This window comes from Diadema setosum, chromosome 19 (assembly GCF_964275005.1).
Source record: "Diadema setosum chromosome 19, eeDiaSeto1, whole genome shotgun sequence".
NCBI classification, from domain to species: domain Eukaryota; kingdom Metazoa; phylum Echinodermata; class Echinoidea; order Diadematoida; family Diadematidae; genus Diadema; species Diadema setosum.
This window is the reverse complement of record NC_092703.1, coordinates 26,040,978-26,057,775: the sequence shown is the minus strand read 5'-3', so window position 1 is coordinate 26,057,775 and position 16,798 is coordinate 26,040,978. Positions and strand designations below refer to the sequence as shown.

General features: G+C 37.4%; 1 protein-coding gene across 1 annotated transcript in view; it reads left to right on the top strand.

Annotated features, from left to right (window-relative positions):
- LOC140242767 (proteasome assembly chaperone 1-like) overlaps positions 1-16,798 on the top strand; it is a 34,608-nt gene extending 17,810 nt beyond the window's left edge. Inside the window, 2 exon segments of the mRNA XM_072322525.1 lie at positions 12,877-13,013; positions 16,541-16,798. Coding sequence (XP_072178626.1) covers positions 12,877-13,013; positions 16,541-16,618 — 215 coding nt within the window. The 3' untranslated portion in view covers positions 16,619-16,798.

Genomic DNA, 16,798 nt, shown 5'->3' with positions numbered 1-16,798 from the left:
CTCTTGACATTCCACGCGATGTATCGCCGTCGCAAAAGCTGTCACCGCGATGTTTCATGACTTTTTTTCTTTTGGGTCTCCCGCATCTTTTGACACAAAATTTGCGATGCCCGGGCATGCGGTTCCAAAGTTACGCATAGTACATGCATGTCAGACCAAAAATTGCTCAAAAACATGTTCTTGTACAATTTCAATGCAAACTGTGCTTACAGTCAAATTCGTAAAACATGATTATTTTGGGGTTTTATAGATAAAATCAATTAAAAACACATTTTCATGTTCGGAACAATGGTGCGGACAAATTTCATTGAAAAAAACAATGAAAAACAGGAAGTCAAAAAAACAAAGAAATATATAAGAAATTCAAAAAACAATGGCACAATCTTTTTTCATCTACATTTGCTATAAGGACACTAGAAAGAATACTTACACAAAAAATGTGCCTGTTGAGCTTTAGTGATTTATACCAAATGTGACCCTGCATCACAAAACCAACGTCGCCAGACATGGATTTTTAGTTGAAGGCAGATTCTGAAAGAGCAGACTCTAAGCTTTAAAATGATGTATAACTCAATTCAAGTGGACTCCCTAACCTACCTAAATACTGGAAAGAAAGCACACACTCTGGAAAAGTGTGAACTGAGAAAAGAGGCTCTGAAGTACAAGGTCTATTCAACCGCTTAATCTTTCACCAAGCAGCGCTAGCTGTGCGATGAAAGGGACAAACACAGGATGTCAACCACCGGAGCAACAACAATGAAGGGATTATCAGATTAAGCTGAAATTGAGCATATTCTATCAAAACATTCTGTCCATGATTAATGCCAACTAACAAAGCAGTAGCATTATCCTTTCAAAAGTTATTAGACTCGAAAGTGAAGAATGTACAAAGGATTTCAAGGAAATGAAAAGGGGCCTCTAATACATACACTGTGATCATTCTATATTCTCCCCCAAAAAGGGTTATATAAAAACTGCTGATAACACACTTTCCCATTTGTGTTATGATCCCAAACTTAAAAGAATAATGTAGAAGAAAGATAGCTCTTTCAGAAAAAATGAAAAACTCAAGATTGACATAGTTGACCCATTTCACTGTTTTCAGTCCTCACGTAAAAATCAAGGGGTGTGACTTTTTGTTTGTTTTGTGGTGCACGGTCACAAATAGTGTGATATTCATGCATCATTATACATAAATTAATTCATGCATCATTATACATAAATTAGCATAATTTAGCATGAATGATAATTTTTTTGAAAAATCAACTTTACAGTTTTCTTAAATTACATCACAGGCAATGTGTGTGCTACATGTAATTTACGTTGCGATCGCGCTATCGATGGCCCCTCCGGCTCTATCATCTACCGGAATAGCCCGGCCTATTTAGGGTTAAGCACTGATATGCCTGTGTAGGACGTTCATTTCATTCAATGATTTTTATTTGATATTTAAAATAAAACAGATGTCAATGTTTCCATGTAACTTCAACCTACACATGTACTGTAGGTGAACTTAATAGTGAATGCCATCAGCACCTTCAAGGAAATCAAATATACGAAAATATGGTGTTGTTTTGTAATATTGCAGTGTTTACAACAAAAAAAAAAAGTGTATGATACAGGAACGTTTTCTTTCCCCCCCCCCCCCCCCCCTTAGATTGTGAATGTTTGAAATACCAGTTCAAATGATTATTAAAGGTATTATTTACCATTGGGAGCAGTGATTTTGATAAATTTTTGAGTTACCACATTTGATGCATATGTGTAGGTCAGTGGTGTCACAAAACATCCTGCATATAAAAAAAAAATCGCAATAAAGCCTAAGATATAAGGAGATATCACTGTTTTTCTCAAAAACCATAACCTTTATGGTTTATTCTAGAAACAATGTTATTATAAGTTACTGTTCACATTTTGTTTAACTTCAATAATTCTTGACATTGATTATACTGAATATCATTTCAACATGATAAAAAAAAACATAGTTGTTTTTATTCCTAACTTTACTTTTTGAAGCACTAAAGCTGGGTTTTTGTTTCATCTGCAAATGGTAAACAATGCCTTGAAGCTACAGTATGCACTTGCTCACTGTATGTATTCTCAGAATACTATAAATACACTATCACCAAGAAATGCACTTTGAATAAAACGAAGATGTCAAATTTTAATTGGAATTTGTTTGTGAGGCAATGCAATATTATGCAATTGAAATAAGCTATCATTTACAGTCTTAAAAACAAGATTATCAGGGAGTATTCTTTTTCACTATATATTTCCCCTCGGGTAATGTTTTGTTTTTATGAATATCTGACCTCTTTAAAAATGAACCCTTCACAGAGGCCAAGAAGCATTCATTTATGCAAAATCATTTTTAGCTATAAATTCAAAGTTTTCACAGATTTTCTCAAATCTCTGGTTTCAGTAAGGCTCAGGAGAATGCAATACATGACTCAAATCAATTGCTATCATTTTACACTTGTGTGTCATGAAACTGCACTGTGGGTCATTTTACAACTCGCTGGAAGTGTCATTTTTGGAATTTAGATTCTTACTTTTTGCTGTGCGAGATGCTACATACATGTACATCTTTTTTTTTATTTTTGTGATATGGGGCAAGCATTTCCTGTTGAATATTTGGTGTACAAAAAAGTAGCAAAGGTGTAGCAAGTGTAATAGTGATATCAGATTGAAAATAAAGCATTGGAAATGCCCTCCCCCCTAATCCCAAATCAAACAAACAAGCAAACAAACCAGCAACTACAAAATGGCAAAAAAAAAGAAGGAAACAAAAACAAAACTAGAAAAGCACTCATAGAGCGCAAACCTCCGGCAAGCAGCTCATTTCCACCCACGCAAATGGCCTCACATTTGAGTAGGTATAACAGTTAAGCATATTCCTTCCTTTTGATTTTGCAAGTGTCATTCATGACTTCAATTATCACAATGTTTATCTGTAAAATGTACCTCATAACAAAAGTAAATTTCAGTTGGAAAATGCATTAAAATAAGTTTTTTCATGCCTTAAATTTCAAAAAGTCCTCACCATGGGAGGGGGGACACCCCCCTCCCACACCCTCCCCCCGCTCGGTCGCTGCGCTCCCTCACAGGGTCCCTCCTCTTTTTTTTGCATTTCTCTGTCTCATGCCTGATTAATTCATATTAGTAGAAAGTTGGGGTGTCATGCATTTGTTATTATTTCCTCTGCTTGACCACATCTGAATTTCATGACTATTTTTTCCTACAACTGGATTCTTTATACCTTTCTTTCATCCAAGCTATTTTCAATTCAGTTCAATTAACATTGTGGTTTGCTGTTGCAACAATTTCAGTGAAATGTAGACTGTACAGATTTGTATGCAGTAAACACACGAAAGGCATCAATTGATATACTTCAGAGATTAATGTTCTCTTTCATAACTAAACAAAAAAAAACATGACAAAGAGATTGAACTTAAATATCAGGAACATGCAGTGAGTCAATATATATATATAAAGGTCATTGTTATTCAAAACATTTGCTATTTAATGAGTTATAATTATTGCATTAGTCAAGAAAACGGAAGAAGAATGTTATTGATCAAATTTAATGGGATAGTTGGCAGTAGAGTCTGGGGGGGGGGGTGGGCAGCAGGAAGGAAGAGTGAAATCAAGGTCATCATTGCTAAAGAGCTGACTGCTTTTCATCACTAAATATGTTTTCTAATTTTCCACAGAGATAATGACTGATTTTTAGAATACATGCCTAGTCCTCACTCTGGAACTCTTAGTTCTGCTCCACCTGAATGTCATATTTATTTCGTTCTTCTTCTTCTTCTTCTTCTTTTGCAATCATCTAGCCAGTTTGCAAGAAACAGACATTTGTTTCGTGTTCTTGTAAGTGTGCAAAATTCTTGTCTGACATCTTGTCTCTTTCTTCTTTTCTTCAAGTTACATTTCTTTCATTCCCTTCTAAAGAGCCAATTTCACCACAGGGAGAGGACATACAGGGGTCGATAGCTTTTGCATATTTCTCCACATCATGTTGCGTACACGGTTTATGGTATTACAAGCAAGCAAATGACAAACAAAATACACACACACACACACACACACACAGAAGAAATGTGCAATGGTTTTGATGTTCTGAAATGGCAGTCAGAGTGATCTCTGATGTTGCCCCTGGTAACAGGTCACGCATCTGCTCAAACTTGTCAGGTCACTCATTAGTGTTTGCCTCATGGCGAGTTCATCCGTCGGTAAGACCTATTGAGATCATAAATGTCACATACCATGGCACACCTATAAACATAATAAAAAAAGGAATTTATAAGCAAAGTGCTGATTCATGCAAATACATGTAGCTATGTATGATATGATTGCAAACAGAGTTCTCACAGTTTATTCTCTGTTAGTAAAAGTTAACTTGTGATTGACTTCCATATGGCCTTTAGTCCAGAGTAACACACATTTATTTTTTCTTGTGGGGGGGGGGGGGGGGGGGGTTGTGGTTAACACCTGTATGTAAATTTCACTTCGCCAGGAATATCACTGATTTCTTCATTTTGACTGCCCAGCTCAAAACCTGCAAACAGTAGGCCAAGATGAATTTACTTTTTTTCTACAGTGTACATAGTTTAAAAGAGTATAAACTCTATTAAGCTTTAAAATGAGAAAGATTTCACAGGGTGAATATTTATCAACAAGCATGTTCTTTGATGGTTTGCAATAATCATTAAATTGCATTGCAATATGCTTTTTGATAGTTTTCAGTGTTAGAATGTAGGCCTACTATGTTATATCATGTCTCCTTTACCTCTATCTGTCTATCTCACTCTCACAATTAAATACGCAATTACTTGGGTATGTATAAGTTCTGTTAGCATGAAGTGTTACTGTCAAACTAGAAGTGTTTACGTGCACTTTATTTTTGCGAAGTTTACGAGAGCCAATTAGATTCGCGAAATTATGATGCATGTGAAAGTTCTTGTCTACACTGCATGTGTATTGAATACCAGTGGCAATTCGCGAAAATTTCATGCTGTGAAAAATGCTGTCGCCTCCAATTCACGAAAATTTAATGCAGGAAAGATTTCCAGTTTTTACAGTACGGTGTACATTGAAGTGAGGAAAAGCAAGTGGCCATCCACAATCAACTATTGCAGGGAGAACATTGGTACATGTGCAGTGTATGTGCCAGCTGAGAAAGAGTGCAGATATTTATTAACTCTTTATGCACCGTGGTGGAAACCCCCTGTGTGCCACATTATTCTGAGACACCACTGTAGTCATGCTTTGAGAAAACATTCTGTTTTTCCTAATCTATGTAACTAAACTTCTATAGAGTTCTGTTAAAGCTGGACCTGTAGTGAGCAAAGTTGTAGAGAAAATGCCAAGCTTTGCTTAAATGATGAAAATCGAATGACAAATCGATGATTCAGGTGTGAGTTTCTTCACTTTGTCTCCCTCTACAAATCAAATGTGTTAAGATCGCAACTGCTGATCTGTAAATATCGATCGATGATTGTTTTCCGCTACATTACTGTAAAGGCATGACTTCTGCAGACAAAACAGTGACAGAAACTTAGAATTTACACACAAATCTTTAATGGGGAACCCTGCTTGATGGACAATCATCACATAAAATGCAAGGTACATGAGACGAACGGAAGTGCGAGAAAAGCTTTCATTGTACACGTACAGCGGCATTTGGCAATTTGTCGATCGGTTTGGGCGGGTTTGTAGGATTGAGCAGAATCTGCGAAGTTGGCACGCCGTCGACTGAGTTGTACACCCGTACGTGCAAACGTGGCACATAGGGAGTTAAAGTGTCTTCTGCAATTACAACGTACTAACATTTCATATGCCATCATTAAACCTGCCCCCACCCCCACATTCAACACACGACCTACTCAGCGTCTGTTTTTGTCTCTGTCTGTCTGTCTGTCTGTTTGTCTGTCTCTGTCTCTTTGAGCCCCATCCATCATGAGTACAAATTCCCCTCTCATAGGGATTTTTGGCTATTTTAGCAGTGCTGCCACCTGTTTCATTTCATAAGGAGGGAGTTTACACCAGACATTGTGTGCCTTTATTCACTCACTTCTGGCGCAAGGTTTCCAAAGTACTTTCAGAGAAATGTGGACAGTTGATAATCGCAAAGCTGTTTTATCATTGGGGTTAGTTGTTAAACATGTTTCTGGAACGTAGAAAAAAAGTGATTGTAAATTATGTATTTGAGCCTGAAATGCATTCTGTGGAGATTATAAACGCATTAAGTCATTAGAAACGTGTTAACAGCTCAGGCCTGCCCATGCCAACCACTACAATGTACCAACTACACAATCTCTGCTCCTTGGGTCAAACTGCACAATGGGTTCGCGCAGTTACAAGACCTTCCTCTCAACTTGTGTTAGAGATGATTAACTAAACAACTCGAGAAATGCAATCGGAAAAGCTTATTGGTGTCAAACACATTTTGATTGTGGGCACTGAAGCATGTTATAAACATGGGAAAAAAGATAGCGCAGCCATTTCATGCTCATTGCTCATTGGATGTTACATTTTAATCACAAAGATAGAGTTTTCTATTAGATTATCACTCCAAGATTATCACTGCTTCAGCCCTTCAATTTTCCATGATATTTTTATAATTTTATAATGATCTTGTGCCATTTTGGATACTGATGACCAGGAATCCAGGTTCATGTGACTATGTGTTAGGAATGTAAATGTTTTCACATTACTTGTCAATGATGATATGATGAGAAGAACCAAAAAGCAGTTATTTAACGAACAATGTTCCTCCTACAAACAAACCATCAAGAAAACAATACATAGACATAAATGAATGAATGAATGAATGAATGAATACATGTAGGTGGATGAATAACAGTATGAATATCTTTCTTAAATCAACAATTTACAATTGACTGTAGCAAAGTGGTTGGTTCTCAAACCAGAGTTTATTTCAGAGAGAAAAAAGAATCATTAAAGGGAAGATAAACCCCAAGAGCAATGTGGATTGAGTGAAAGCAGCAACATTAGTAGAACACATCAGTGAAAGTTTGAAGAAAATCGGACAATCCATGCAAAAGTTATGAATTTTTAAAGTTTTGGTGTTGGAACCGCTGGACGAGGAGACTACTAGAGGTTATGACGTATGAGTGGACAACAATACCAAGAAAATATAAAGAAAATTCTACAAAAATCCATTTTTCATGAAAATGACAAATTCCATCAACTTGATATTGACATAAGTATGTTAGGGGTAGCAATTATTCCCCCTGCTTTCTGAAAGAGGTTGGTCCATTGCTCTTTCATAATTTTAGAAAAGTGAATTTTTGTTGAATTTCCTTTATATTTTCTTTGTATTGTTGTCCACTCATACGTCATATCCTCTAGTAGTCTCCTCATCCAGCGGTTTCAACACCAAAACTTTAAAAATTCATAACTTTTGCATCGATTGTCCGATTTTTCTCAAACTTTCACTGATGTGTTCTACTAATGTTGCTGCTTTCACTCAATCCACATTGCTTTTTGGGTTTACCTTCCCTTTAAGACTGAGTTAAACCTCTTCACAGGGTCAGTTTTATAGCATGATATGACATTAGCAGATTAAAGTTTGAATGGAATCTGTTGAGCCACTGACATCTTAAGCCCTTCCTCTGAAAGGATGATGACAGACTTTCTTTATTTTTCCTGGCAATGTTATACATACAATGTAAAGGAAAAGAGCTTCTTTTTTAAACTTTGATAGGTTTCTAGCTCAGAAAAAAATTACATACTGTTAAAAATGTGACTTATGTTTCACTAGCCAGTGTCAAAATATGTTCATACCATTCTATAATTTCATCAGTGTACTGAATATTATGCACACTTTATCTAGTAGTCATTGGCATTGTGCAAATGGGAAGATCTTATTTCATCTTTAGCATGTGCTTTGTGCTATTTTTGTGATTTTGTTAAAAATGCAAGGCATTAGATACTCCTGTTCATGTGAATTTTATATCAAAATTCATAATGTGTTTACATACCGTCTTCTGCCATGATTCAAATTTAGATATGATATTTTGCATTTTTATCAAAGTTATAAAGTTTAATGGTGTGTTTGTGTCTGTCTGTCTGTCTGTGTGTTTGTGTGCAAGGAGCTTGAATTGCAGGAAGAAGAGAGGCTGGAAATTTTTATAAGTTGACAAAGGAGAATGGAGCAAAACAAAAGCAACAAAAACATAATTTGAGAAAGTTTGCCTGATGTGAATGCACCAAGCAAGAGGTGAAGTCGTGGCCCACCTGAGCGGCTCAAGGGAGCGTTTGACTCCTTGTTGCCGACAGCCACTTACCGTCCCCCCGGGGGCTGCTGGGGGAATTGCGGAAAATGGATGGTGTCTGTTTCAGCCATCAGATCCATCATACAATCTTTGTACTCGGTGCTGACTCTGAATACATTTTGCTTTGGGAGGATAACAACATGGATGAAGAGGGGATGCGAAAGAGATACTGTAAAACGAGAAATTTTCGCGTGCATTTTGATTTCGCGAATTTTGCGAGCGCCAAAATTTGCGAAATTAAAATGCATGCGAAAGTTTTTGTTTACACTACATGCATTGAACGCCAGTGGCAATTCGCGAAAATGTCATGCCGCGAAAAAGGCTGTCAGCTCCAATTCGCGAAAATTTCATGCCGCGAATATTTCATGTTTTACAGTAGTACATTGGAAAAGAAAGGAGTGTCAACTGTAAAGAAGCGTGTGCTTACACATCCGCCAGAGGTTGCTCACACTCGAGGGTTCGATGTGTGGGTATTCAAGGGATCTATTCAGTGCCATGAAAGGTAGCCTTTTTCACGATAATTTTTTTTTTCTTAATGTGGGAATCTATTGAGCTTAAATTTCATTACTTTTTTTCTGTCACATCTTGCGAACATTGTGAGGACCTTATTTGCAAAAATCGACGCTACAGTATGCTTTCTGAGATATGGCACATGTATGTGACCAATGTCATCAAAAACTGCTGCTTCCAATGACTTCTGTGTGTACATTGTATGAGTTTTGCAAGAAGTGTAAGATCAATGGTTTCCACTTAGTTTTTCTCAGATAGCATTCTTTTTTTGTTTTGTTATCATAAAGGTGAAGAGAAACAATGAAACAATGAAAAACAAAACAAAGAAATGCATACGTGTAACAAATAAAAAACCAAAAAATACATATTATAAGAAACTAGAGAAGCACTCTGAGAGCGCAGACCTCCGCCGAGCATGCAGCTCATTTCCACCGCTGATCTTGTTCTTCCATAGAGATATCAGTGATTTCCACCCATACGTACTTAGGCACCATGCTGAAAGTGTTTATAGTGTGCTGAAAGTCGCCCGATTTCCCAACATAGAAGCCTTTGTTACGTCATAAACCCTCAGCTGCACGGCGCACCTCGCCCTAGCAGAAACTAGAGCACGCACTTTAGTGCGCACATACAAACCTCAAATGCACGCAGCCTGAACTCCCAAGTTCATTGACCCTACCTGCCAAAATATCAGAAAATCCTTCATAAATTCCCCCAAAATTCTCGGATCACTACCAAAAGTTAATCATTTGTTACCTGTGTCATTTCAACCTTTCCTGCAAGTTTCATCCCAATCTGTTAAATACTTTTTGAGTTATTTTGCACACGGACAAACTAACTAACTAACTAACTAACGAACGAACGAACGAACACACAAACCAACGGTAACGAAAACATAACCTCCTCCCTTGGCGGAGGTAATAAAAAAAACAATAAGATACGTAAGAGATTCATTTTGATACTGCAATTTTTTTTTTTTGTGCAAATTCGTTAATGATACTGCAAAAGATTAAGAGAAAAAAAAAATTAGCCCATTTGAAACTTTGTGTATGGATTTAGAGCTTAAAATCTGATGCACCAAAAAAAAAAAAAATGCATAGATTTTAACATAATAAGCATAATTTAGAAAGAAAAAACGATCATATTGTTGAAAAAATTAATGATTCATTCTTGAAGATTATATGATAGGCAATGTGTGTGCCAATTTTCGCCACAAGCCGATAGCCGATCTTGGGGGGGGGGGGGGGGTGGTACAGAAGCCCCCCCCCCCCCACCAGTTTTTATCAGTCAATTTAATCCATATTGCAGGGAGTAGAAAACCAAGTCATTATAAAGTGCAAGTACCATTTTGATGACTGTAGAATGTGAGCTGCAGTTATTTCCTGCTGAGATGTTATTGGTAATGGTATGTTTAAAGGTAGGGAATCCCATTTGCATGCCTTAAATGAAGAGTTGTATAAATACAGTGGTATGTTGAAGAGAGTATCATTTTAGAAACTCCCATTAAGTATTAAAAGTGGAAGGTAACATTTAGTACATTTTTATTGACCGTTAGATTTTGAATTGAATTTTTTTCGGGGCTCACCGTAAATTCCAGTACATTACTAGGCTACCTTTGCAGACCCATGCACTGCATGTGTCTCCATCATGTATATTTTGTGAAGAAAGTTCATCAAAACTTACAAACATTTCTATATACATTCTTGCCACACACTCTCAGCTCTTATACTTTTAGATTTGTGTTTATAGATAAAAAAAAAAAAAATACAGAAGACTGCAACAAAAAGGCTTAAGTGTGGCTGACACACAGAACTACTGAGCAGTTGAGTTTTGTGCATTATTCAAATTTTAGATAACTGTTGACTTCCAAATTTCTCAGCAGTGGCCTAAACAAGTCCCCTGAGGTTCATATTTAATGTTTTGCTGCATTTTGGGAGGTCTGTAAAAGGTATCCCCTACCTTTAAAAGCAAGAGATGGAGTGGAAGCTCTCTCGCCATCGTGATACATGTCATGTCAGTTTGATATCAATGGTGAAAGGTGATGTAGCCGGCAGGTGGGGTGGTGATCTTTTTATTGCCACATTATACCAAACACAGTGGGCTCTCCTTAGCAATCAACCTGGCCATAACCCTCCCCCTTCCCCAACCCTTCTTTAATCCTTACCCTTCATGTGCTCATAAACAGGCACTTATCTACAACCTGCCAATGTGTTTCACAAGCATTCATTTAGTCCCCTCTTCCCCCCCCCCCAAAAAAAAAAACCAAAACAAAAAACAAAACAAAACAACAACAACAAATGAGCAGCAACAAAAATACCAAAATGCCCTATAAGACAGACAGCCTACCGTTCATTGTACATGTAGGTGTTGCAATACCTCATGAATTGATGAAAGGAAGGTAATACATTGTATTGACACAATATTGCTTCGAAAGGGGGATTACATGTATTCTAAAGTTATCTTTTTAGATTGACAATCGAGTTCCAAATATCCGTGCCAAATGGCAGATGAAGCACAGTATAGGTTCGATACTAAAAGGAAAAAGTAAAAAATAGTTTGATGAAATCAATTCTGCTTTTATTTCATTTTTTTCCTGACTTTACATTACCTTTTGCTCCTTGTAAGGATTTTTTTTTTTTTTTTTGTGCCAATGCTTAAGACTTGAACAAGGACAAGATTTGAATTTTACAACAAAATTTCTGCAATGTACTTTGGTAGACATGATGTAACAATCAATCACTGGTTGTGTGATGGAGAGAGATAGACAGAGGCAGAGAGAAAAAGAAAACCACAAAAAGAGAACGACAAAGAGAGAAAGGAGGGGGGGTAGCTGAATAATAACTGAAGATAAGATCTTTTGTGCCAATGCATGTTCTGTGCAGTATGTTATCTACACTGACATTTAGAACATCAAGCACTACTATACAACATATCATACAACTGTACATGTACATACATTATGTATTTTGCAACCATGCAGTTACAAGTGAAAATCACATCGTCTGCAGTGTGCCTCAAGTATACAACAGGATAAACGCATTTCAATTGTAATGTGTACTTGAATAAAATTCTTCATAGGACAAGAGGCATTCCTGCATGGGAGCATTCTCAGATGAAATCATAGAACAAGAAATTCATACTGTGATACGATGTATGAGTGTTGTCTTCATACATTGCAAGTTCATGTGAATTATTTGCGCTGATGTCAGGTAGAGTTCTCTGGTAACTGCACTGTGAAGATGAACAGAAACGAAAATAAGTGCTTGTCATGATACACATACGCTGTAGGATGCAGGGGCCGCAGAACATTCCCTGGGTCAGGGCACAAGAGTCAATTGTACCACGACCCCACTTACATTGAAAGAATATAATGGCAGAACCTTCCGGAAAGTCTATGGTGTTGTGATTTCTCTTAATTTGTCCTTTTTAAGAGCCCAAAAGATTGGGGGGGGGGGGAGGGGCTGCAGACATTTGTTACGTAGAATTCAAACACCTGTCAGAATTGTGTGAAGAATTGAAAGGTCGACAGAAATATTTTCTGGCTATTCAACTCATAAATTTACAAATTAATGAGGGTTTCTTGTGACAAGTAATCACTCACTGTTTTTGTGTTTTGATGTTCAACATCCTAATGGCATGGGGGTGGGAGTTAGTGTACATGCATAATGTCATTCTTTTTCTTTCTGCAAGTACTTTTTTCCTCACTCCCTGTTTTGTGCAGTAAAAAAAAAAATGATTTCAGAAGAACTTAAAAAAGCTGTTGGTTTGCTACCCAGCAACCACATAAAACAAATCAAATTTCAAAACGGCGATACTATACTACCACTTTTTTGTTATTGTTGTTTTTGCTTAGTTTGTTTATTTGTTTGTTTTCTTTTTTTGTTTTTTTTGACAGACCTCAGATGAAACGCCTTGTCCTCCAGGCGCAACCGAGTAGTTTCACCCAGAATTGTTTCACGCTCTGTACTCTATCATATTGCTTTTTTAGACAAAAAAAAAAAAAAACCCAAACAGAAAGGAATATGAAAATATCAATTCCTTCTCTTTGCTTTGCCTCCTCCTCCAGTTCTGACGCACTGTGAAGTGAAGCATGTGCCCGCTGTGCTCTACGTAGCCTACGTATCGAGCAGGGACCCGCTGACACAGCTCATAGCTGCCTTCACACCCATCCTCGCCTGCTCAGTCATCCAGCCCTACATACAGGTGAGCTCGTTGATTATCTATGTATACGTAGCTGCCTCTTGTTTGAATTTCTGAATCTAAAATGATCTGAAGTATGAAATATTTTCAGTTTTATGCAGCATTCTTGATAATTCTGTGGTCATTTGTCTATAACCTTTCGACTTGTACTCATATGCATGTTATTATGATTGCATCATAACTTCATAGCTGCACCTTCCCGTAGACTGAGCATAACTTGCATGTTTTCCGGCAGTGTCTTATGTTTAAATCATATTAGTAATATGGAAACAGGCAAATTATACTCACGACAGTGTGTTAAATGTAAGGTGCAGTCCAATGGGCCGAATGCATAAATGCTAGCAATTGCTTGTGCTAGCCTTTTACTCGAATCCGTATGCATAAAAACAAGCAATTGCTTGCAAGCAGAAGCTTTTGCTAGCAAGCACAAGCTATTGCTTGCTGCCCGCAAGCAATTGCGTAGAGACCAAGCATTTGCTTAAAAACGTATGCATAAAACATACCATTTGTTAGTTCTTGCTAGCAATTGCTTACGATTTTCCAAGCTCTGTAAAATGAGCTTGAGCTTTTGTTTGAACCGGAACGTTCCCTTTTAAGTATCATTTTCATATTTATGAAAGAAAGACCACACTTGTGAAGGAGTGGTATAAATCTACAAGAAATTACTCATAAGTAGTGTAAGAAACTTTTTCATTTCAACAACGAGAATGTCCGGTGGTTAGCACGCAAAATGTGATAAAAAACAGGTAGGATGTCTGACTTCGGTGGAGAGCGAGGAGACCTCTCTCCACGTGCGATCTGGCAGATCCGGGCTGCTGTAAGCTGCAGTGATGGGAATCAGCCAGTAATACGTGTGTGTGTTTGTGTCTGTGTGTGCATTTCATAGCTCTTCTGCTATGTCAGGAAATGTTTCCACACACACATGCCCTTTCAAATACATGCTGCCACACTCGCCTTTGTTCTTGTGTTCGCACAGGCGTGACATCCCTTTTGTTGAAAACGCAAGCAATTGCTTGTGCGGGAAAAGGTATTGGCATAAGCAAAAGATTATGCATATGGATTTGAGCAATTGCTTGATCTAGACCTTTTGCTAGACGAGCTTCTGCTTTTGCTTGAAGCAATTGCTTGTTTTATGCATTCGGCCCAATGTCTGTTGTTAATCTTTTGGTACTTTACAAGTGATTGGCAGATGATGTCAATACAGAATCTTGGTTTGGATGTTCTTTCTGGGCATACACCTCTCTGAGTAATCTGAAGAAATAGCAGGAAAATTATTATAAAATATAGAGCACTTGTTTAGGTATTCTTTAGGCCACATAATGATCAAGCTTTCAAGAATCAACCTAAGTTAACATTCATGTGCGTTGTATGCTTCAGTGAGTGAGAATCTACAAGTTACTGTGCTTCCCATATACTCAATAATTTCTATAGACTCCAGTGTGAGGTATTATGTACAATAAACCATTTAGTGACTGGTTTTATATCAGTGTGGTGATTTTTTTTTTTTTCATAGATCTTTTGCTAGTGACATCGTAAATTTCAGAATGTTGCTTGCTGACATGTTTCTTCATGCATTTTTAACATCATTGTGTAGCTCTGTTTGCAATCTTTTTTTTCTGAACTTGTTCCATCTTTATGTGAGAGACTGTCTTCAAGACATCCAAACTGTGATATCTCACTGTCCTACTTATATTAGTTTCCTATTTTTCTTTTTACTTCCTTGCATCTTAAAACTGACAAAAATGTTGCTACTATGGCCTAGTTTATGAAAGTGAGATTTCGAAGTACAGAATTCTCATCCCAAGAATAATGTGGAGTTTCAACTGTTGTGCAATCTGTATCAAATGATGCAATTGGCCATTCATACAAATTTGTAGCCGTTTGTGGAAGTAGAAGTAATGTCCAGACGGTGATCCTTAACCTTGAGGATAGGCTAACTTTGAGGATAAGCTCTATGGGACGCCAAGTGTCGTACTGTCGATTTTGTTACGAAATTGGTCATTTACTTGATGAAATGGCCAATTCATCTCAAAATCAGTCATTTCATCGACGAAATAATTCGTAACAAAATTGACCGTGCGACACTTGGCGCCCCATAGAGCCTATCCTCAAAGTTAGCTCATCCTTGAGGTCAAGGATCACCGTCTGATCTTAACCTTTGTTACTACTCTGGAGATTCTCCACATGGGTGACATTCTTGAAACCAATGTTTAGTGTAGAGAAGCTCATTTCTCATGAAGAATCATGTAAGGATTTCTTCCATTCACTTTTCAGTGGTGGGTGGGGTAGTCTCCTCTGAAAAGCTTGACTTTGTTTAGGCTGTGGGGTTGGGACAACCACACCCTTTTCCTTCATGCCTCTTCTACCTAATGGTGATGACAATTGGCTTTTTTTTTTTTTTTTTTTTGTCGTGTGTGTGTGTGTGAAAGGGGAACTTCCACCTTCAGGTTCAGTCAACAGTCACAGTGTTAAAGTACTTCTAGTCAAAACAGCTGTGAAAATGTCACTCCAGTGAAATCCTAAAAGAATGCTGTAAAACGAATTTCCAAGGATTGTTGTTGTTGTTGTTATTTTTGTGTTTTTGATGTTGTTGGTGAAACAGTAAGATCAACCATAATCAGGAGTAATGCATGTTTTATGAGGTGATGATGTCATACCCTCAAAGCTTCCCATTGATCTACTCATAAGATATATTTTGAACATCAGCTGTTGTCCAACGTTTACACCTACTGACAATTTAATATTGATATTAAAGTAGCAGCTCCACCGAACTATTTTCTTTAATTTAACATTGCATAGCCATAAATGTATCGGTAATTGTGACCCATTCATAAAGCATGCAGTACTTCAGAAGATTACATTGCTTTCTTTTATTTTCTATTTGAATTTAGGAAAAAAAAAACACCTTTCTTTGTCATTTTTTTTTCATTTTTTTCTTTTTTTTTTTTGGTGAATACACTTTATTGATGTTAACTTAAATGTGGAATGGAGTTTCATGCTATTGTCATCACCTAAGCACCAAAAGGACACAAATACTGTGCAGTGACCATGGAATTAGCACCTTCTCGTTCTCAATGCATTATTATACTAGTTCCTGTGAGGTCAGTAGGATTTTTGTGTGGTTGTCCTCTAAGGGTATGCTCTTCATAGAGTTTCTTCTCATTGTGGTTTTAGAAATGTTTTCATAGAGCTGCCAATAAGACTGCCCAAGGCAGATTGATTTGGGGTCGTCTTTTCTTCTTATTTTTTTCTCCCCCATGTCTATCTGTCTCTATGCCCCAAGTGTTTCCACTACCATACTCCAGTCCTCATAGGAACACTGTAGACTTGGATATCAATGTTTCATGGTCTGCAATATTCTGAGAGGTTTTTTTTTTTTTGTGAATAAATATATTCATCAAAAGTTTAACAAACAAGTGAGAAATGCTGCAAGCTGAGCTGCCCGTTGGCATTTCTGTGAAACGCGAGCTTGGTCATTTGTCATGTATCAGTTTTCTTATTTCTTTTTTTTCCCCCGCTTCTGTTCACAGGACGTGTCCCAACAGCTTGCCGCGGAACACAAGAAATTGGCCTCATTTATGAAAGACACAGGCTCTCTCTACTTGTGATGGCATATCTCTCTCCTGTCCTCAATCTCTGTCCATCTGTCCGTCTGTCTGTCTGTCTGTCTGTCTGTCTGTCTGTCTGTCTTCTGTGTTTACTTTCGCTCGCATTGGTTTTCCAACGCCTGTTGTATCTCCTGCACTTACTGGTACTTCCATTCGCACTGGTTTTCCCTCATCCTGTTT